The following is a 24957-nucleotide window of genomic DNA, read 5'->3' as shown; positions in this document are numbered from 1 at the left end:
CAGAACAGGCATTTTTTTAGAGATCAGACTTCAATGTTTTGTTTTTTATTGCTTCTATCCTTTGCCAGCTTCCATTATTTTTACAACAATAAAAGAGCTCAATATATAATAGAATCCCTTTAAGGCCCTGTTATCACAAAGAATTTCCTATGAAGTTAGAGTCCATAATACTTATATTGTAAGTAATCATAAAATCTCAGTGAAGATGATTTATTATTACAATTGAATTTGCTATCAGCCATATTTAAAGAAATAAAATATATTTTCTCATTTTCAATATTATCATTTAACAATTTATATATGTAAAGAACCTTGAACCCTTTAAAACATTATATAAATGTTAGGATTGCTAATGAACAACCAATTATAGAATTAGAATTTCCAATGAACAACCCCATGATTCTCATACAAAACAATGGACCATGTCAAGTTCTGCCTTCCCAAACCTTTATTAGCAGCAAAGTAATTATTTATTTTTGATGTTATTATTAATAATAATTTATATTGATTTATTAATTAAACATTGTTATTTATAAAAATTAAATATTAATTTAATTTCTGAATCAATAATAATAATTCATAAAAACTAAGACTGAGATTGATAACAATTTGCAGATTTTATGATAAAGTGGTGAAAATTTTTACTTCAACAATAGATATAACTTAATGGAATAATATTACATTGCTTTGCACATATTAAATGTAACCAATTTTGGTCTTCCTCCAGATATAATCAGTATAATCAATTGAACTAAAATTCAAGACTAAAGCCAAAAGATATTCTAGCATGATCCCAATCAATGACATGTCAGTGTGTGTAATGTTCTGTTGTCTCTAGATTGTGATTGTTCTCTGGGAGGAGATCTCTTAGGGAGCTTCTGGGGAGGCACCTTAGTTTTAGTTCCAGTACCAGTAATCACCAAAATGCAGCCAGGAGTTAAAATCCAGATCCTATATTGTGTCCTTCAAAGTCTCTTGAATCTTTTCCTGTCAGAATGTCTCCAGCCAGCTTCAGTCTCTAGCTCCCTCTGAATCCAAAGCCTCCAGCCAGCATGAAGGTAGACGTGGGAATGAATCAGAATCTGCCTCCAAGAGTGTGGGATTGTGGGTTTCCCAGAATTCAATCCTACTTGTGAATCTCCGGGAAGTGAATGAGCAGGCTTTTCCTTTAGACTTGTGAATCTGCTGGACTTGCAAATCCACTGAACCCTGGCTCTGAATCTCCTTGAGCTTCCCTAAAGTTCTCACCTTGACTCACTCCAGACTGACTTCCCCACTCAATGTTGGTTCCCTATATCCTCCCACAAAATGGGCTTGTGGGTACTCCATGGGCTTGTGGGAATTCCTTAAGGAACCAATGAGTGAGCTCCTTTAAAGGTGTAAACTCTTTTAAAAGTGTGAACTCCTTTTAAAGGTGTGAATTAAACATATTACCTTGTCTCAAGTTCTGGCCCATAATATATGCAAAAATCCTAACATTTCCCCCTTTCTTTTGATTTAGAACATAGAGTGGTCATGACCTTGAAACAGGCATACATGAATCCATCAATATGGGAGGTATTACACATAATTACATAAATTATATAAATACATAGTAACATAACACATGAAGAACATATTCATAAGTCCTAGAAATAATCCAAAAGGAATCCATTGTCCATCCAATAATTCCTGCAAATTTTAAAACCCTACAATAGTCTTATTTTGTGTTAGGTAATCCAATGACTCCTGCTGATTTTAAAGTTCTTTAATAGTCTCTTTATCAGCCATGCTCTTTCAGTGTCAGATGTTTCTTAGATCTTCTCCTTTGTTTTGAGGTGTTTCTCCTTTCTTATCTCTCTCCAAGTACTTGTTGCCACCTAACTGTTTCCTTCTCCATTGTTTCCTTCTCTGTCTGTAAAAATACAAACAAACCCTCTCTCCCAGGCAGTTAACCTGTCTAATTTCCTTCTGTTTACCACTTTCTAAATCTCTTCTCATCATCTGGCAATTACATTTGAGCTGTTTGCACTGCATACTGCCCTAAAAGGCCTGTATTCTCCTCAAGTGTAATCCATTTCTGTTGATTGCTTTTTGACTGACTGATCAGGTAATCCCTTTCTGCCATGTGTTTGCTTTTCTGCTGGTTGATCAAATCAGAGTCCTGACCTTTTAAAGACTCCCTGGGTGTAACCTCAGCTGCCATCATGCCCCACCTATCTTTTGATTGAGTTCTTGGAGCTGGACTCTGCCTCTCATTTCCCTGAATCAATCTACATTTGGAGCCCCAGTGGAAGCCCTTGTGACATTTTGGACATGGAGTTTTAGGTCTTCTCTCACCCTGTCTTCTCACTCTTATCTCCATATTTACACTGAGCTCTGAGATGTCCAACTTTTACAAGTTGAAAACATCGATGAGTTTCTCTAGAAGTCCTTTGCTGTGAGGGACCCTGTCTTTTCATGTTCATCATAGTCTGAGTATAATAAGCATTGTACCCACTGTAGCACAGTGTCTTATGATCTCCTCTAAAGGAGCATCTTTGTCTAGTCCCCATATAATTCTTTTGCAAACCTCATTGGCATTTTCCATAGCCAAATGTCTGGTCCTTATTTCTGTAGCTGCATTCTCTCCAATGGTTCTTGTTACAGTAGTTTGCAAACGTCCCACAAAACCCACAAAAGGTTCATTGGGACCTTGCTCTATTTTTGTGAAGGCTTCCCCTCAATCTTTCTGTCCAGGGAATGATACCCAAGCTTTTATTACAGCCTTAGAAATTTGCTCATACACTGTTATGGGATAATAAATCTGTTCTGAATTCTCTCCATACTGACCTTTACCTGCTAGTTGGTCAAAAGTGAATTGTGTGTCAACTCCTGTTTCTCTGTTGCATCTGACTTGAATCCTACATAATTCATGATACTCCAAAAGCCACAACAAGTTTTGTCCAGGTTCTAAACATGTCCTCGCTATGCATTTCCAATCATTTGGGGTTAGGATTTCATAAGACAAATTATCTAGTAACATCTTAACATAAGAGGATGTAGCCCCATAAAGAATGTAACCTTTTTTTTCAAATCCTTAATTTTATCTAAATTAAAAGGAGTGTAACTTCTCCTTTTTTGACCTGAAGAGTCAATCTCTTTAATCACAGGGTATGCATCTATAAAATCACTTACATCCTGTTCTTCTCTCTTAGCTTTAACCAATAGTTTTTCTAATCTTATCATAGGCTGTTTCACAGGCAATTCTGTTTGTGTCACTGCCCCTTCCCTTCCTCCTTCTTCCTCCACTCCTGAAGGGTTAATTGAGGAAGGAGATGGGAAATGCTCCTGTTGCTCAGAATTGTACTTAACTCCATTGTTATCTGATTCATCCTTTTCACCTAATTTGACACCTCCCCCTTTTACTCCTTCTTCTTTTTCCTTATTCTATAACTTATATAATTTCCTAAAGCCAGTTGAATTATTTTGTATGTTTGAAGTGTGTCTTTGGAAATTGAGTTAGGTCTATTTTTGTTGTAGTATTGACAAAATTCCTCTCCTACTAATTTCCATTCCTCTAGATCCAATTCTTTTTCCAGAAATAAATAAGGACATGTGACCTACACAGTTTTTAAAGCTCAGTGATCTCCTCCAAAATTATAATCAATCCTTGGCTTTTCATAACTTTGACAATGCTCTTTAAACATTTTCCTTGAACAGAAACAGAAGGCTGTTTTCTAGAGATTTGCCCCATTTCACTGGAATTCTACTTTAGCTCTTTAACAAAGTTTCCTTGTTTTCCTCACCCAAATTTCAGGGTCAGAGAGACTATTCCACTGAGATCTGGATTGGAGGCTTTTCCACTGGAATCAGGATCTTGCCCCACGTTGGGCACCAAAATGTAATGTTCTGTTGTCTCTAGATTGTGATGGTTCTCTGGGGGGAGGCACCTTAGTTTTAGTTCCAGTACAAGTAATCTCCAAAATGCAGCCAGGAGTTAAAGTCCAGATCCTATATTGTGTCCTTCAAAGTCTTGAATCTTTTCCTGTCATAATATCTCCAGCCAACTTCAGTCTCTAGCTCCCTATGAATCCAAAGCCTCCAGCCAGCATAAAGGTAGATGTGGGAATGAATCAGACTCTGCCTCCAAGAGTGTGGGTTTCCCAAAATTCAATCCTAGATGTGAATCTCCCGGAAGTTCATGAGCAGGCTTTTCCTTTAGACTTGTGAATCTGCTGGACTTGCAAATCCACTGAATCCTTTGTCTCTGAATCTCCTTGAGCTTCCCTGAAGTTCTCCCCTTGATTCACATCAAACTCCTTCCAGACTCAATGTTGACTCCTTTTATCCTCCCAGGGAATGGGCTTTTGGGTACTCCATGGGCTTGTGGGAACTCCTTACAGAACCAATGAATGAGTTCCTGTAAAGGTGTTAACTCCTTTAAATGTGTTAACGCCTTTAAAGGTGTGAACTAAGCACATTACCTTGTCTCAAGTTCTGGCCCATAAAATCTGCAAGAATCCTAACAAGTGTGTGAACAGCTGGCTGAGTCATGTGGCTTTGTTTACAGATGTAATTCAGGTGTGTATTATGTTCTGAAGGGATCTTTGAAGGCTCTGTAGATTGGCTACCATAGAGCCTATGCTGTTGGTGAACTGTTACTCTTTGTATGCAACAGATGAGAGTGGCTGTAAAGAGAACAGAGGATGGAAAGTAAATAGCTCACTCTCACTAGTTTTAAAGTTGTATGAAGCCAATCAAGAGAGGCTAGCTGGAACCATGTGTTAGGAGACAAAATACATTCCATGTTTGGCAAATTGAGCATGCTCAAAAGGCTCCTCAAGTGTATAACCATGTTAGGAGAATTAAGAAGAAGAGAAGGCAGAGTTATATAGATATGGAGGGACTTGTGACAACAATATGGGACCAAGCAGTAACACAATTCATAGTTGGTAATATTTAAGAAACTTAGACTTAATAATTCATATAAAATCTACATGAAAATAATAATTTTAAAATCTATACAACATACTCCAATTGGTTGTAAACTTTTAACAACTGACAAATACCTTTGAAAACAAAAGTGGCAACAATTATACAGGAAAAGCTCAGTATGCTTCATAAAATTATCAAAGACAAATCTTTATATCACCTCTATAAATATCCTTAAGAATTCATAGAGTAAAGTGTACTTAAACCAGGACATCATCATAAACAAAATATTTACACAGAATTACTTACCCTTAGACATAAAATTTTAATTTAATAATAATTTAAAGAACAAAAATTTTAATACTGTGACCACATAAAATATTAACCATCTCTAAACCACATGAAATGAAATGCTTTCAAAATATAGATACCTTGGGGGTGGGGATCAAGTAGAATGAAGAAAGAGAATGAAGTATTTTTCAACTGTGTTGTCTTATCTATTTCTCGAGCTATTCCAAAGATACTTTCAATGAGTATATAAAGGATGAGCTTAAATTATTATACTTTACTCAACTATGTGGTTTGTATATATATGTTTATATCATTAAACAGAAGATAGAAAAGAATTAAAGAAAGATGATGACACATCTCAAATTTATTTTTCTCTAAACTCCATGATGTACAAGAAGGAAAATAATAAAAGTAATATTAACATTAGAAAAATCATTAAAATAATTACTATACCATCTTTCATAAATGACCAGATGATAAGTTCTTTTAAAAATACAGATCTCAAAATATACTTCATATATTTTCTGTAACTGAAAATAGCATCAATCTCTAAAGGTTTAAGACTAAAATGTTCACAAAATATTGTCATGGAAATATTCATAATCTATAAAGTGTACAGAACAATCTTTAAGGTAAATAAAGACCTGGGAAAATCATTAAAAATCATGTAGGAACAGGTTAAATTATATATTAACTTGCCAACATGCTTTCAGTGAACTTACAAAACATAAACTTTTATTCCAACACTTTTATTCAATTACCAAAAAAAAAAAAAAACCTTTTAGAAATCCACTTTTGCAATACGATTGACAACATTAAATATTAAAGAATAACAGTGGGATAGTGATGTATCCCAGGATAGTCTTTATCTGAACTCTAGCAAAAACCAAAAATAAAACAAAACAAAAAACATAAGAATTCAACTACTACTGATGTAGTAATGTAATCGTACTGAATTATTTAAGGAAGTCTCAACACAGAAAGCTCTCTCAGCCACAGACACAGAGAAGACTTCAGACTCCAGACTTCATACTCCAGACTCCATCTTTGACTATCCTCATGGTGGCTGTCCTGCCTCCTTCACTCCTCCTCTAAGACCAAGGACTCAGGTTGATCCCAAGGTCCTATAGAGAGCTAGTCTAGACATTACAAATAACCTTTTGTACTCTTGATTACGTCTATATTTTAAGATATAAAAACAGAAATTTTCAAAAAACAAACTCAAAATCTTCATATATAAATCCTTCTATCAGATGGAATAGATTGGAAGTGGGGAGGGTAAAGTTTGTGAAGAGAGGAGAACTTGCCAAAAGAAGGACAACATATATTAAATTTCTGTTAGGCCTAATGCCTGATTTTCTTTATCCTTATACATATTTACATTCAGCCCTAAGCATATGGACAGCTCTACTAGACAGAACAACTACAGCCCATTATTCCGTTCTGTTAATTATTTCAGTTATGCAAATATTTGGCCTTTTGCTTTATCCTGAAATATATTCAGTGTTCTTTTTTTCTTATAATTTTATATCTGGATTGATTTATACATGTCATTCTATGATATACATACAATTAACTAAAGATGCTATTAGGAAGAAATTAGGAACCATTAAAATAAACAAAACAGTAAAACATATACAATGTGGCATTTCTCTAAACAAACCAAAGCAATATAAGAATAAAAGATAGTTTTCAAGTTAAAATTATATATGCACTAGAAAGGGATGAATAGTTCAATTAGTTAATTGAGTATTCAATAATGTTGGCATGTAATTTCACTATAAGACTCAAAAGTCTAACTTAATTAGCTAATCAGACTCTGTGTTATGCCTATATTTGTTTCTACTTATCTTTGTAGAAAAATAATAAAACCATCCATAGACTTGTATTTGCTATACACAGAAGGTCTTTAGAAAGCAAGGAACAGTTGCATTTTTCACTTCTTTAAGATTCTATCTTATACAGATATTAGTTCATGGGAAAAACTATATCTCTATATCTATCTATTCATCTATTTATTTATCTTTATGTATATATATATAATATACATATATATGCATATAAATTAAGCTAATATTTTATTTAAGGCTTATTCTGCTTCTTTTTCTATAGCCTTCTGACATGGGAAGAACATGGCTATCACAGTTATGTGACTCTAGAGCTTCATTTGCAAATATCACAAACTATAAGAGATGTATGATTGCCATATTCTCTAAGGGATTTAACATAACTATAATTAGGAATTTTGGAAAGCTAAAGACTGCTACTACAGAGAATACTATGCTGTGATATTCTAGTTTATCACTTGGAATCCCTTAGGTTCTAAATCCTTGTGTTTTGAAGGCATTATTTTCATAGGTAGATATATTCATAGTTTCTTGATCAATAATTATTCTTTTGATGTTGGTACTGTTTGTTACTATTCATGCAAATTTTATATCTTATTGTCTTGACCTTATTATTGTGAGCCAATGAAATGATAACCCATTCTTGTTTTTTTATAAATTTATTTACAACCCAACATAAATTCTCCATGTGAGAGTTTGTCCAACATATCAGAACCCTTCCTCTAGGTATCTTATTATCATCTGGGCACTACCTAGGAAACTATTTATCTGCTTATCTTTCTTGATACATGATTAATCAAAACCCCTTTTCCTTTTATTTCTTAAATTACATTTTTATACTGTTGCACAAGTTATTGCTGCTAATATCCTAAAGCCTTTTAAAATTCACCATTATACACTTTTTTGTTGTCCCAGGATTGGATTAATCTAAGATGTCCATCTACCTACTGAGCTCTCATCAAAAAATATCAAAAGAAGCCTAAGCTCTATAATACCAGACAAATGAGCTAAAATGTGAAAGATTCATTGAAACTACTTTTTCCATTTCATGGACAATCAGGGTGGCCATAAAGACATCATTGTGTTTTCTTTCCCCAATACAATTTAAAATTAAATGTTTTCCCCTGTTTCATAAATGCAAATCATTTAACATGAGGTATTGCTTTTATTTACTGATCTTTCCCAGTACCCAGGACATTACAAAGAAAGCATAATCATTAGGACCTGAGTCATTCTGGCATTACCAAAGCATTCTTTAGTGTTATGGGCCAGAACTTGAAACAAGGTGCTTAATTCACACCTTTAAAGGAGTTCATATCTTTAGAGAGTTATCTAAGTGAAGTTAGACTTCACACCTTTAGAGAGCAAATATAAGGAGGAGTTCACAAGCCCACAAAAGGATAAGGCTGCTCTTGGACTTCCAGGCGATTCACAAGTCAGAAGCCCACGAGTCCACTCTCTTGGAAGTGGAATTCATTCCAATTTCCATCTTTGTGCTGGCTGGAGATTCAGAGGGAGCTCTTGGAACCAAGGAGAGAGATAGGCCTCTATTAAAGCTAACTGGGCCCAGGAAAAGATTCAGGACTTTGAAGGAAAAAATAAAGGATCTGGACTTTAACTCCTACCTGCATTTGGGATCATTGAACTGAACTGAAACTAAAGCTGCTCCCAGAATCTCCCCCAAGAAATCTGCTCCCAGAGAATAATACAATTTAGAGAAGAACATTACACTTTAGCCCAATAGTAGCTCATCAAAATTATCTCCAATTGAGAACCTGCCAGCAACAGAGAACAGTTAGATCTCATGATAATTATAGCTGTAAGTTTAAGTGTCTTTTGTCTCTAATACTGTAAAATTGATCGTCAATAATTTGAAATCCCTTAAGCTATATTCTTGGAAGAGTAATACATGTTGATGTATTATTCAGTGCCCCTCCTACTAGAATGTCTCATTAGATATCTCTTGGGATGGTTCCTCGTTGACTTTGAATTATACACTGACCTCTTCAAAATACAAGAAAGAGTCCTTGACATTGAGGTGTGTGAGAATGCAATACTTAATGTTTTAAAGACATTTAGAAAACTCTGAGTATTCTGCCTTTTGATCATACTGTTAGTTGTAAGATAGAGTTCTTGTATCTGAACCCAGACTTTCTAAAATGTTTAGAAGAGAAATCAGCTCATAAAATTAATGCATGTATCTTTACTTTCCAACTATATTAAAATCCCACTCCTATTATTTTGTGCTGAAATCTAAAAAGTGTACTCTTGCTTATATTAGTGCTTCCATCAAATGTTAATAGATTGATTTATAAAAACTAGTTGAAAGAAACAAACTCTCAAGGTCCTACTCCCAAGTCAAAAGTTCCATTATCTTGGAATTGTTTTAAAGGGACTTAGTAAAAAAAAAAAGAAAGATTTGATTTCCTGAAAGATAACAAGAGAAAATATATGTAATATATATTAATTTAAGGCCTACAAACTAGGGATTGAAACTGCTTCTCTAGTAATTATAAAATGTAGCCAGATATATTTTGAAGTATATGGAACTTAAGATAATAAATTCCTTTTTAATAAACATAGAAAGCAGATGCTATTTCATTAGTACTATGTTGAAACCATTTTTAAAGGAACCTTAGGATTTTTTAACTCCAAGGTCGCAGGATCTAGTGACAAGGAAGTATAATTACAATTGATACTTACAAATATTTTAATATAAATAATGATTATTTCTCCTGAGGATAATAATCATAGTATTATATAGTCATTTCTGTAAGATAACTTAAAATTGATATGTTTACATATATCAAGTCCTCAAGAAGAGTTGTTAAATGAAGGAATTGGTTCCAAGGTGACAATATGGAATCTCAATGGCTTCTTTAAGACTAAATTTCAAATTTGTAGCATTCCAAGCTCTAGACAAAATATCATATAAGGCTTACTACTTTCTATCTCCTTATTCTCTATCAAAAGAGAATACTGCAGCCAAAAAAAGGACAGTGGTGACTAAATGTGGATCACAACATAGCATTTTCAACTGTTTTGATGTTGTTTTCTTGCTTTTTTATTCTCACTTTTTTTCTTGTTTTGATTTGATTATCTTGTGCAGCATGACAAATGTGGAAATATTTATATAAGAATTGCACATGTTTAACATAAAGATTATTTGTTGGCTAGGGGAGAGCAATAGAGGGAAGAGGGAGAGAAATTTAGAATGCAAGGTTTTGCAAGGATGAATGTTGAAAACTATCTTGCATGTATCTTGAAAATAAAAAAAGCTATTATTTTTAAAGAGAGAATATTTAGTTTTTCTTGAATAGTCTATGAGTTGCTGCTGTTATGATATCTTCTTTCCTCCTACCTAGAATCATCCTTCAATATAACTTTTTTAAAATCATAACAAACATTCAAAGATCAATTTAATTTTTTATATGGCAATTAGATGGCATAATAGATAGAACACTGAAATTGGAATCTGGACAACATGTATTTCAATTTGTCGTGTGATTTTGGGCAAATCACATAACTTCTACCTGCCTCTGTTTCCCCATTTGTTAAATGGGGTAATAATAACTGCTTATCTTTCAAGGGTTGTTGAAATGAGATTTGTAAAACACTGTAAATCTTAAAGTGCTACATATTATGCCTTTACGATTTTTTTTCTTTTTACCACCTGTAACATTCTACATTGTATTCCAGGTTATCTTTCTCTATATTTTATATAACTGTTACATTGTGAATACCTTTAGGACAGGAACCCAACTTGTTAATCTTTGATCTCCTCTATCACAAAGCCAGTTTCTTGTACATCAGAGAATCAATAACAGGATTGTAATTTAGATATGAAAAGGATCTCAGAGTTATTATAACTGAACAGATGAAGAAAATGAAGGCCAGAGAGACAAAATAATTTATCCAAGATCAACAAGTAGTAAGTAGTAGAATTGGCCGTAAAACAAGGTCCTCTTACTCCAAATTCAGTCTTCTTTCTACTTCACATTGGTTACTAACTTTGTAGAACTGAATTCTACCTTGGCCAACATTTCTGAGCAAATGATTTAAAACTAAATCCATTTTTATCCACAAATCTAAATTTCAAATGTAGGAAGCAATTTGGACATTTAAATCAGCATGTGTTACATTCTTGGAAAGGACTTTTCATAAAGACTGTCATACTGAAAATCAGCATGTACTTAGGAGACATACAATGGTTTCTAATAATTACTCTCAGAAGGAATATAAGTGTTTTTTTCCTTCTTTTTGTTCTTCAACAATTTGTATAAGTAATTATTAACCTAATTATCTGGTTTTCTGTTCTGTAAAGTGAGAAAATTCTTATAATATAGATGTTACACATATCTCATTAGCCAGTTGTGATAAGGATAAAATAAGGTAATATATATAAAAGGCTTTGTCAATTATAAATCATAGCATTGTTGACTGGTGAGTGTAAGGTACTTTAGAAATTTTAAAGCTTACTCCTTCATTGTGTAGAAGAGGAAATGGAGGCTGAAAAAAACTTAAAGTTCAACAACCTGTTCAAAAGTTTCATAGACAGTAAGAAATAGTCAGGAGTCAATCTTAGATTATTTTATTTCAAATCCAGTACTCTTCCCTTTGATTCAACAGTGTCACTGCTGGATCTGTACCCCACTGAGACAATGAAAGAATAGAAATGATCCACATGTGCAAAAATATTTGTAGCAGTTCCTTTTATGGTGGCAAGGAAGTGGAATTTGAGTGGATTCCCATCATTTGGAGTGTTGCTGAAAATTATAGTATATAAATTTAGTGGAGTATTGTTCTATAAAAAACTATGAGCAGGATGATTTCAGAAGAGGATAGAAATGAACTGATATGAAGTGAAATCAGCAGAACCAAAAGAACATTATTCAAAGTTACAATAAGCTTATATAATGATCAACTATGATAGACATCTCTTCTTAGCAATATAGTGATCCAAGACAATTCTAAAGACTTGGGATGGAAAATGCCACCAACATCCAAAGAAAGAACTATGAACACTGAATACAGATAAAAACATATTATTTTTTTTTACCATTTTTATTTGTTTTTTCTTTCTTCTGGCTTTTTCCCTTTTGTTCTGATTTTTCTTTCTTAATATTGCTCATATGGAAATGTGTTATTATGATTGTACATGTATAAGCTATATCAGATTGCTTGTTGTCTCAGAGAGGTGAGGGATAAGAGAGGGAGGGGGAAAATATGTAAAACTCAAAATCCTACAAAAATGAATGTCGAAAACTATTTGTACATATAATTAGAAAAGTAAAATACTATTGAAAAAAAACTAAAACAAATTCAGCACTCTTTCCATTATCCTACACTGCCTCCTAAAATAACATAATTCCAAAGCACTCTATGTCAATTATTCATTTGCTACCTAGAACAAAGCTTTGCTATGAGGGAAGTAGTTTGCTGTAGTAATTGTTCTATATAAATGTGAATTATGTTATGATTATAATTACCATAAGATGATCAGAGAGGTTGTGTTGCTTCACAAATAATGTTAAAGACAGGAATGGAGCCAGATGGAGTCTCTAGATAAGTGTTAAAGACAGATGGAGATGTGATGGTAAAAAAAAAAAAAAAAAAGGCTTGTTTTCTTTAAACTTCTATTTTTGAACTTATTTTCATTTACATGTCAATCAAAGAAGATTTGGAGAATAGCTTAACCTAATGGCTCACCTACCAACAGAGATTCTGTGAAGTTTAAAGGTATATGTTGTACTAGTATTGGGGAACACTGACTCACATTCAGAGATAAAGTAGAAATTAAAAGAAGCTTTCCAAAAAGGTGTCAGATAGTTTTCTGGAGTCATGTATATCAGAATAAATGAGTCAAAATAATAGACTTTGTCTTAGCCTGGAATATTATTCTGTTTTTGTTTGTTTGTTTGTTTGTTTTTGTTGTTGTTGTTCATGGATAAGTTGGTGGCTTGTGTTGTCTTTAGATATGTGTTAAAGAAAAAAAAAAGTTATCAGCTTTCCCTTGTCAGGAGATGATTATTAGCCTCTGCATCTTAGATAGTGTGTTCTATAGCACTGTATGAAGAGTACTGAATTTGGACTCAGAAGATTCTACATTTGTCATTTACTGTTTGATTGACCTTGGGAATCTTATTATTCCTTCTGGGTCTCAGTTTCCTTATATGTAAAAGAAAGGGTGGGATTATACTCATAAAATCAATGCCACAAAGAAGAAAACAAAAGTGATAATATCACTAAAAGTTACTAGAAGCAATTTGGAATCAGAAGTATGAGCTATCCCAGCCAGCCATATTTGTCCCTAGGTACATTTCTATAGATGTATGCCCTTCTTGTGTATGGTTGAGTTTCATGAATGTGGCATTACCTTCAGGCTTCACATTTGATCATGGCACTTGGGGAAAACAAACATTCCTTAAGATGTTAGGTTATGAGACATTTCTATGATCACACACTTTGACTTCTTCATAATTCTGCCATAAGAATCTCTTTGGGATGGAATATTTTTCATGTTTGGTCCTTAGCTTTTAGGTTAACAGTAGTTTATATAAGACCACTTTTTTAAAGTCAGAAACCTATAAAGGAACATATTCTCTTCCCATTCTGGATAAAACTATTTCAAACTTTTGGTGTGCTTCTATGATTCAAAAAATTGAGGTGATGCTAGTAATTTAATTTCTGTCAAGCTTGTGTTACTTATTGAATAAGTTATAAAGTTTTGAATTAAGAACTGCAGTTTTGATTTTATTTGTAGCATGGGATGTAATTTTTTCTTAAGATTCCTGAAGTTCAACTAAACTTACATTTACCTATTTATAGATTAAATTTAAAAGTAAATCAACAAATCACTAGTGTCCAAAATTAATTCAGTCTTATTACTTAACTAGGAAATCCTGGAATGGCTCCCTCTCTCTGGTTCCTGATTTTTGTATAGTATATCAGTCAATATGGTATAAGAGATAGAACACTAGTCTCAGAGCCAAGAACATTTGGCTTCAATTTCTGTCTCTGACAAACACAGACACTCAAACATTTTCTTTTGTAGGAAATTCTAACTTTATAATTCCCAGAGAAGGTGCCAGCCTACGTTTGTAGAGTTGATTTTCTCTTCACAGCACTTCTTTAAATCAGTGAATTCACAGGTCTAGCCCCTACATCATTATATTCAGTACTGATTATCATAGCAAAGATGTGAAAATTTAAAAATTCATTTGTATTAATACTAGCATTGGCAACTTTGCCATACTTCTAATTTTAGATAATTTAATGCATTAAAATATTTAGTTGATTTTTGTTTATTTATCCATATTTTCCTTTTATTATTAACATTCTTTAGTTTTAAAATTCTAATACTCAAAGAATGACAAGATATGTAGCTATGAGATTTAGAAGTAAAATTTAAAGCAAAACAAAACAAAACATGATATTTTGCAACTTCAACCCAATGCTTGTCATTCTGCCCTCCTCAACCAAGAAGAAAATGTCTAATCCCTCTTCTATATGACAATCCTTTCAATATTTAAAGATAGCTCTCTTGGTAGATTTGGGGGAGGGAAAGGGAAGAAAAAACTATTGCTCACTATTTAAATTGTAAATTGAAATGAAAAAAAAAAACACTTATTATATTCAAAGTTCCATGTCATAGCAGGGAGAAGCATTGATCAACCTATAAAACAAGTAAATCTTAATGAGATGATCAGGCTTGTGAATAAGAGCCATGTTCCACAGGTATTTATAGAATAAAGAAAGTGCAAAGTTATGTTGAGTTCGCAAATAGCTACTAGATTGGAAGGGGAAGGGTGCTTGTTGTGTTGTGTTAGAAAAAGAAAATGAAGGAAAAAAAAAGCTTCATAATCTGCTAGTCTGTCACTGTCCTCAAGGTCTGAAGCAAGGTTTATTTTTGGTGGGGTGGGGAGGAGGAGCTGGCTTTTCAGAAGAGCTAGGATAGAAGAAAATGAAAATATACATTTAAGGGGTGGTTATGACTTCACATTTTCTAAAATGGAGCTATTAGGCTCAAAATAGCCAAAATATAGGAGTCCTTACTTTCTGCTATCAAATAACCATGTTTCATCCTGTCATCTCTTCTCCAGGTTCACCTTGTCACTCTCAATTCAAGGAAAGAAGATTATAATTTTAGAAAATTTAGAATACTTTTGAGGAAAAGAAGCAGTTTAGATAAACACATCCACTATATATGAATAGGGGAATCATGAACAATAATAATAATGATAACAAAAATTTGGATCATTTTGAGAGGGATATTCTATTTAAAATAATGACTTCTCCAAGGGAAAGGAAATAAAAATTGTAACAAACATCATAGACCACCAATCTGATTGAGTATAATGTGAAAATAGCAAAGTTAAAAGAGAAGAATAAAACACTCATCACAGTGCTTTTCCCCAAGAATGGAGACCTTCATTTTGCTATGATACAATATAATTCCTGCTCTCTCTGAACATTCATCCATGTTCTAGGATTATTCATATTTTAGCTAGTTGTTCATACATTACTTGCACCAGGACTACATAATCGTTTTTAAATTAAAATGTATCAAAGCTTTTTTATTTTCAAAATATATGCATGGATAATTTTTCAACATTAAACCTTGCAAAATCTTGCAATATTAAAAATATGCTAAATACAATATATGTATACATCTTTATACAATTATTATTCTGTACAAGAAAAATCAGGTCAAAAAAGAATAAAAATGATAAAGAAAACAAAATTCAAGTAAAGAACAACAAAAAGAGTGAAAATACTATGCTGAGATCCACACTCAGTTCCCACAGTCCTTTCTCTGGGTCTAGATGGTTCTATCCATCACAAGAGCATTTGAACTGGCCTGAATCATCTCATTGTTGAAAAGACTGATGAGCATCAGAATTGATCTTTATATCATCTTATTGTTGCCATATAAAATGATCTCCTGGTTCTCTTCATTTAAGATAGCATCAATTCACTTAATTCTCTCTGTAAGCATCCTGCTGATTGTTTCTTATAAAACAATAATATTCCATAACATTCATATGCCATAACTTATTCAGCCATTCTCCAATTGATGGGTATCCATTCAGTTTCCAGTTTCTTGCCACTACAAAAAGGGCTGTCACAAATATTTTAGCACATGTAAGAACCTTTCCTTACTTTATGATCTCTTTGGGATACAGCCCCAATAGAAACACTGCTGGATCAAAGGGTATGCACAGTCTGATAGCCCTTTGGACATGGTTCCAAGTTGCTCTCCAGAATGGTTTAATCAGTTCACAACTCCACCAACAATTTATTAGTGTCCCAGTTTTCCCACACCCCCTTCAACATTCATTATTATTGTTTCCTATTATCTCAGCCAATCTGAGAGGTATGTAGTGGTACCTCAGAGTTGTCTTAATTTGCATTTATCTGATCAAAATTGATTTAAAGAATCTTTTCATGATTAGAAATTTTCTATGATTAGAAATGGTTTCAATTTCTTCATCTGAAAATTGTCTGTTCCTATCCTTTGACCATTTATCAACTAGAGAATGGCTTGAATTTTTATAAAGTTGAGTTAATTCTCTATATATTTTAGAAATGAGGCCTTTATCAAAACCCTTAAATGTAAAAAAAATAATAATTTCCCAGTTTATTAGTTCCCTTCTAATATTGTCTTCATTGGTTTAGTTTGTATGTCAGAAGCCATCAACACATTCTTCTTGTGAACGGCTTTGGGGGCCCAGGAAGCAGGATGTTTCTCCTCCCCCTCTTTGAAGGACATCTTGAAGCATAACGGCCTTGGGGCCCCAGGAAGAACAATAAACCACAGATGTTTCTTCTCCCCCTCTTTGAAGGTCCCTTCTCCCCTGCTGCCCCCCATACCCATGTTCGCACGTAGCCCTACCCTATATAACTTGAGTTGTTTCCAACAATAAAGGAGACTTGCATCAACCCTGTGCTGCCTCCCTCCTCCTTCTCGCCCGTTTCTCTTTCAGGCTGGGTTCTCCTTGGTTCCCCAGGAATATTTGTACAAAACGTTTTAACTTAATATAATCAAAATTATCTATCTATTGTATTCAATAATGTACTCCAATTCTTCTTTGGCCATAAATTCCTTTCTTCTCCACAGATCTGAGAGGTAAATTTGCTTATAATATCACTTTATGTCTAAATCATGAATCCATTTTGACCTTATCTTGGTATAAGGTATTAGGTGAGGATCAATGCCTAGTTTTTTCCATACTAATTTTCAATATTCTCAGAAGTTTTTGTCAAATAGTGAATTCTTATCCCAAAAGCTGGGGTCTTTGGGTTTGTCAAACACTAGATTACTATAGTCATTGACTATTTGGTAGGATTGTATTCTTTTACCAAAAGATCAACTTATAGGATTGTTTTGCAACTCTTCAATGACCTTCAGCTATCTGCAACTAGCAATGACTTTGGCATCCCCTACCTAAGATAACATCTAAGACCTATTCACATTTTAAAATCACCACCAATGCCTTTTAATACCATTTCTTAAAAAGTGTATTATGGGGATATATCCCTATAGTTGATACTTAGGTTTCAGGTTTGCAGGGTAGTGTAAGAAGTTCCTGAAGCTCTGTTTCAAAGGTTCATGTCACAGAATTAATAAAGAATAAAATTTGAATTCAAAGCTGGGCACTCTGACACTAAAGCCAATTTTCTCTGTTTTGTATAATAAGGATAATTTTTATAAAAAGATAAGAAAAGAAAAAAGTTTTATGGAGTAGATATAACAAGTAAACTTTTAAGGGCAAGAAGGGCAAATATCTGTGTTTAAATATATCAAATATTTTGGCCACAATTTTAAAAACTGTACAAAAGGATATTACTATATTTAAATCAAATAAACATACCCAAATTCCAAATAAATGTCATTTAAATTTATTACAAGCAGTATATTTCTCTTTGGTATTAGCCTTGAAATAAAATTATATTTTCACCAGTTTTAGATGTGAATCATATTTCTTCATTATTGTTAAATATTTTGGGCCTTTTATTCAGGTAGAAACTGTGGATATATATATATATATATATATATATATATATATATATGCTGATGAAAGCAATGTGGTCAGTCAAACATATATTGATTTTGTAATCAAAAGATCTGGGGTCAAATTTTGACTTTTCCACTGACTATCTGTTCTTGGATAATCATAAACTTTCTGGCTTCATTTTTTTTCATAAAAAGAAGAGATCATATTCAATGACTTCTCATATTTCTTACTGCTCCAATCATCATTGTTATCACCATCATCAAAATATCATTTTTTAAATATGGCCTTGAAATTAAGTGACCAATATCTATCAATTATTTGAACTTTCTGAAGACTTTTTATTTATATTCTTCTAGTAGAAAAATTATTCAATTATATATGAAGTAAAACCTTGATTTTAACATTGGATTTTGTGTATAAGTACAATATCCAATGACATTAATATCATTATTTTTTCATTATTATCATTATTACAATAAATAGCAAGAAATATATGTAACAGAGGGGGTAAATTTGAGAAATGGTTAGAATTCCTACAATTTTGCCCACTTAAAAATTTATTAATATTTCCAGTTATCCAAATACTCTTGATTTATGCTATAGCACAGATGGTCTATAACATTCATTAAGAAAAAAAAAATAACACACAATTTCAGTATATATGAGACTAAATTGAAATTATCATATCTTTACATTACTTTTTCTCTAACTATAATATTGCTATTTTTATTATTTATGTGTTACATTATCACAATACTAATTACCTTTCAATAATTTATACTAAGACAGCAAGGAATAAAGATGGTACTCATCTATCTGAGATCTATAACTCAACAGAAAGCAACTAATCTTTTAATTGTTTGGTTATTATTTTTTTTATTTTATTTTTTCTCTGTCTTTCCTCTTATGTTTCTTTTCTTCCATTGCCTTTTTATTTTACTATAATTGAAAATCTGAAAATATCCATGACATCATGGACAAAAAAATATGCTATCCAACAAAGTCCTTCTGAATAAAAGATTTGTAAAATCATTTGCTGTTATCATAAATATAAGAAAGCACTCCTTAAAAGTATGGAATAGTCATTGACAAACTCTACTCTTCCATTTAGTAGATAGTCATCTTATAAGTATATATGAGAGGTAGAAGGAAAATGATAAATGAGTTTCAGTATGAGAACTCCAAAATAGTTTGTTAAAGGGAAAGACATGAGTGATAGCAGATGATTCTCTGAAAGCAATAATTGCACTATGGTCAGAAAGCCAAAAATATAGACCACTTCTATAAAGGATCTTAGTTATTTAATCTAAAAGAAGGGGAAATTGAGACATCTCATGAAGGTCCATGTCAGTACAACTCTATGACAATAAGTTACAGAGTGGTACATTTAAGCTCAATGTAAAGATGTGTCTTAATTACTGCTATGCGAAAGTAGAACTAGTTGTCTCCATATCTATCTCTTTTTCCATGACAGAATGATTAATGAAACAGTAGCTGGTCCAGCTATTTTGAAAAACATTATGAAACTATGGCATGGAAGTTGCCAATCTGTGCATACCCTTCCCAACTAAATCACTTTTAGACCTGTATTACTAAGAAATCAAAGAAAGTGGGGGCAGTTAGATGGTGCAGTGGATGGAATACTGGCTCTGGAGTCAGGAGGAGAATCTGAATTCAACTTTAGCCTGAGACATTTAACACTTATTAGTTATATGACAATGAGCAAATCATTTAATGCCAAATGTCTAGCCCTACTCTCCAAAAAAAAAAAAAAATTAAATTAAAGAGAAAAGGAAATGGTATGTTTGACAATATTTACAGAATTTCTTTTTGTAGGAATTCAAAACTGAAAAACAAGAGATGTTCTTCCTACAGTAGAAGGGCTAAAAAATTGTAGTACATAGACAGAATGGATCATTATTATTCCATAAGAGATGGTGAAGTGGATAATTTTGGAGAAAATTAGAAAACTTTAAAAACTGAGGTAGAATAAAGTGAGGACTAGGAGGAAAATTTACATAACGATAATTTATAAAAAAAATAAACTTTGAAAGACTAGATTAATACAAAATACTATGTCTAAAAAGAATGAAATTGAAATGTGCCACTAATTTCTCAACAGAAAGGTGATGAACTTAAAAAAGAAAAGAGATATGTACTTCTGAACCTGTCAATGTAAGAATTTGTGTTCTAAACAATGAAATAATGGACTGAGGTTTTTTTTTGGGGGGGAGGAATGAAATTGCTTAAAGTAAGGTAAATAAGAGCAAAAGATTAATTTAAAATGTTTGTTAATAGAGAAACAAACCAAAAAAAAATTATATGTCCTCTTCTCTTTACTCACACAAGTATCAGTTGAGTTCAGGCTCTTATTGCCTTTCTCATAGATTAGTGCAGCAATCTTCTAATTCTATTTGCCTCAAGCCTCTCTATTCTCTGAACCATAATCAGTACAATTGTAAAATGTTATCTCTAAAGCTAAAATTTAATATGTGACTATATCACTTTCCCATTTTAAGGAAGCTGAAACAGTTCCCTATTACTATTAACATAAACTAGGAACTGCTTTGTTAAATATTTGTTAAATATTTAAAGCCCTTCATAATGTAGATTCAATCTACCTTTTTAGCCTTACTAAATATTATTCCCTTTTTCATATGCTTCAACATAGCTAACTAATTGATTGTTCTGATACAGACTAAGCCAGGAACTCTACTCTCATAGCTGGAAGAATGACCTAACATTAGGTTAATGATATTTGGTTCTATTGCCTTTGGTTGGCATTGAAAAGCCCTGAGACTGGATCCTGTATCTAATTAGTATTTGTAGCTTTAAAAGACTTTTCTTATAGAGGAAAAAAAGACAGTTACTAAAATAAATAAAATAATATCCATAAATATTATCATGTTCCAGGGTAATCATAAAACACTGAAAACTTACACTTGGAGCACCGTTCTGGGATCTCCAACTTCCCCTCCATCACCAATTGTCAATGTGTCATAGCCAATTTCTAGGTCAAATTCTTCAAAGTTTATTTGAATAACCTAGGAACAAAAATAAACAAAGGCCTCAATTACAAATATACGCTATTACATAGGAGAATTGTAATCAATGACACTTTAACATATATATGCATATATTTACAAAATGAACATACACATGCACATTTATTTCAGTAAACTGTAATATACAATGGTGAAATCAAACCATTAATGATATATGCCACATATTTTTTTGTGGAAAATATGACCTAATGTCAAACAAAACTTTGAGAAGTCAGAACAAAGGAAAAACGTAAATGCCATTAATGGTTTATACACCAAACGAACTATTTTCAAAGTTAATAAAAATGCTTTTCAATCATTATAAAAAAAAAACAAAAACAACAAATGGATGCATATTTTAGAAATATCACTAGAGAATAAATGGAAAGAAACATTCTACATATCTATTCATTTTCTTAACTGATATTACCATAAACAGCTGAGTACTTAGCATAGCACTCTACATGAAGTGCTCAATAACTGTTTATTGATGATAACCAACTGACTCACTGATTGCTGCATGACCACAAACACATTTTTAAACATATTTTATTAAACACATTTACTATGTGTTTAAAAACACATAGTTTTACTGACTTTTTTCCATGGAGTTCTCAAATCTATATATTGTTTGAACTATGTTTTAATAAATACTTTATATACAGAAAGAAAACATTAAAATTGGACTTGTTACCAAAAGCCACCCAATTAATTCAAAATATTAATTTCCTTTATTTATTTGAGTAAATTATATGTAATATTGCAGAATTTCATTACTCTGACACTTCTTTCACATAGATATACATTGTTTGTTCCTTTTGAGATTATACCTGGACTTTACCCCAAATTACCCAAAATCCTCTATATCACAAACAGTCCTGTAACTGTTCTATTAGAAGTATCCTCTGCTCCTTTCATCTTTCCCCTTATTAATAGACCCTTCAGGAATCTCTATTTAAGGAGGGAACTCAACAGCCCAGGTTGTACTGCAGACATCTTTTACCATATCTCTTTGTTTTTCAGATTTCATTTTGTATTTTGTGTTCAACCATTAGAATACTACCCCCTTTAGGGCAGGGATTATCTTTTTTTTCCATTTATATTTGTATTTCAAGTGCTAAGCACAGTATCTAGGCACATAATATGGGTTTAATAAATTTTTGTTAATTTGCTGACTTGATTATGTGAATAATCATCTTAGTTGACCAATCAATATCATCTATATAAATCTAATTGGTAGTAGAAATGTAAGAATGTCAATTTTGTGGATCACCATAAACATTGTTCTGAGCACTGTCTCTCAATTCAGCCTATGATTACAATGAGTTTCTTGGCAGCTACTTAGTACTGTTGACTCATATTAAACTTGCAACCTATTAAAAATACCAGATTTTTCATAAACAGTGTTGTCTAGTCATATCTTTCATAGCTTGTATTTGAGCAGTTGATTTTTTTAAAGAAAATTGGACTTTGCATTTATATATTTAATAAAAGATTAAATGGCCGAGTTAGTCTAAATTTATTCTAAATCAATAATGAATAAGTTTTTATTAAACATCTAGTATATATCCTTAGAACTCTTGTCTAAATGATAAGACTCACACAAATTACTTTTTTTATTGTTATGAAACATACAATCTAATAGGATAAATAGAGTCAATTTTTTAAATGACAGTTATATGCAAAAGACATGTCATTCAATAAAAATTGTATAGAGAAAACTATAAATAAAGTAGGAAATCTGAAAAACAGAAAATAAAAGGCCTTTTGGTGGAGCTTTTGAAGGGTTAGACTGGACTTCAACATATTGTTTGAGTCTGTACAAATGGAATTGTAAAGAAGATATTCTGGCAATAAGATTAATACTTGTAAATGAACAGAGGTAGAAATAAACATATCATTGTATGAGATAAGTTGATACAAGTTGACCATGAACCAGGGATCATGTTGGGAAATAATGAAAACATGAACAAACAGATGAATTTGAGTCAAATCATGGAGGATTTTAAAAGCCACTGGAATTTAGACTAAAATAGAAAGAACCATAAGGCCATATTTGTTCATTTTGTTTTTCATGGAAGTAAGAGAGTAAATAACATTTAATAAAGATACTATGGCAAGAGTATGTTGAGTAGATTACATGAGGTAAGACAGAAAGTCAAGTTGGAATCTTGTAATGGTTTAGTATTTTTTTTAAATTATGTCATCTTGAGTTGCAATTTTTTTTTATTTTATTTTGTTTTAAAGGTGTTCACTGTGTGAGTAGAGGGGAAGAAACAATACCAAGGAATTTCATTCATGTGGTTTGTAAATGGAGGTGACTAGAGTGAAAAATATGAAAGTGAATTAAGGAGTGAAATGTAAACATGAATTCTGAAAGGACTAACAATGATGTCCATATTTGAGGAAGTGAAGGAAAAAAGTGAATACAGTGCTGAAATAGTTTAGAAAGCAGAAAAGGTAAATGTGTGTAGACTAAACCAAAATGAAGATATGAGATAAAAAGAATCTGAAAGATATGTTAATGCAGATCAATCCCATACTTGGGGAGTGGAAGAGCATTTAAAGTTAAATTTCCTTATGATTTCAATGAATGGACACCAAAAATTTGTTCCCTTTATATTGTGAGGCATCAATAACTGGAGGCAATAAAGTATGGGTAACATAATGTGTAGTTTAAACATCAGAAATATTATTTTTAAATGATTCATGGACATTTTTAAAAGAATAAATCATAATATGATTTCATCAAGAATAATCATGCCCAGTTGAAAATGTCATCTTAAATATTACCAAAATATTTACTAGACAGTTATGTCAAGCAAACACAGTAACATATGTGCAACTTCATCTAATCAAAGTGTGGGGAATAGAGCGAGATAAAGTGAAGAACTTACAAGAATATATGAATTATTTTTCTGTATTTTATTTTTATTATTTCTGTGTTTCCCCTATGATCTGTATAATATGTGCAGGCCCATATTTACTTGAGCCTTGGCCAGCTATAATCATATTTACTTGACCTGAAATGATCACATTTATCACTATTCAATGTTATCAATATTTAGACTATTAGTTGAATACTGTTAGCTTAGTAATCTAAATGTTGAAGGTCTGTTGGCACCCATGTCTTACATTCAATTAAGGGGAGAGGGCACCTATTTTTCAATGCTCTCCAACTTAGTAACAACCAATTAGATGTCTCCTCCTCCCCTTCTCAATTCTCTCTTACTTGTGATGTAATTTCTTGTATAAATGCTATGTATCTTTACTATTTCTTTAGCCATCCCATTGTGAGCTTTCTCTTTCTTATCTCACCATGGGATGGCTCATCCTTCAGAGGTTTTCAATAAACAACTTTTCTGCGTTCTACTGAGTGATCTCTGAGTAGTCATTTTGGGTAAGGGTCTTCTACATCCCTCACAAAAGTATTTGTCAAGGCTCAATCTTTAATAACAATATGAAAAGAATGTCAGCTAAATGATCATATACTTGGATTGTTAACTGACTTATTGTATTAAAATAGAAGTTAATAAATTTAAGCCATAATATTTATCCAACTTATCCAAAGGAATTCTCTGGTCATCTGTCCTTGACATGCTCTTCAGAATTTTAAACAATGACTTGAACAAAACTATAGAAGTTGGAAAGAATTCATATTAGAGTAATTAAGGTGATGAGGAAATTTCTGACTATATTGTGTGAAGGGCAGTTTAATAATTTATAGATAGATATGCATTGTGGAAAATAAAAGACTAAGGCATGATAGAGTGTAGTCATGAAAACTATCTTAAGTTTCTGAAGGAATTCATGTGACAAGGAATGGTTAAAGAGAAATATCTTTGAAAAATATCAGATAATCTT

At 32.3% G+C, this 24957-nt stretch overlaps 1 protein-coding gene across 1 annotated transcript in view; it reads right to left on the bottom strand.

The window, feature by feature from the left end:
- CSMD3 (CUB and Sushi multiple domains 3) overlaps positions 1 to 24957 on the bottom strand; it is a 1577676-nt gene that overhangs the window by 721366 nt on the left and 831353 nt on the right. Inside the window, 1 exon segment of the mRNA XM_074266680.1 lies at positions 20990 to 21093. Coding sequence (XP_074122781.1) covers positions 20990 to 21093 — 104 coding nt within the window.

This window comes from Sminthopsis crassicaudata, chromosome 1, assembly GCF_048593235.1.
Source record: "Sminthopsis crassicaudata isolate SCR6 chromosome 1, ASM4859323v1, whole genome shotgun sequence".
Classification (NCBI taxonomy): Eukaryota; Metazoa; Chordata; class Mammalia; order Dasyuromorphia; family Dasyuridae; genus Sminthopsis; species Sminthopsis crassicaudata.
The sequence above is the reverse complement of the archived record's forward strand: the minus strand, read 5'-3'. Positions and strand labels throughout refer to the sequence as shown.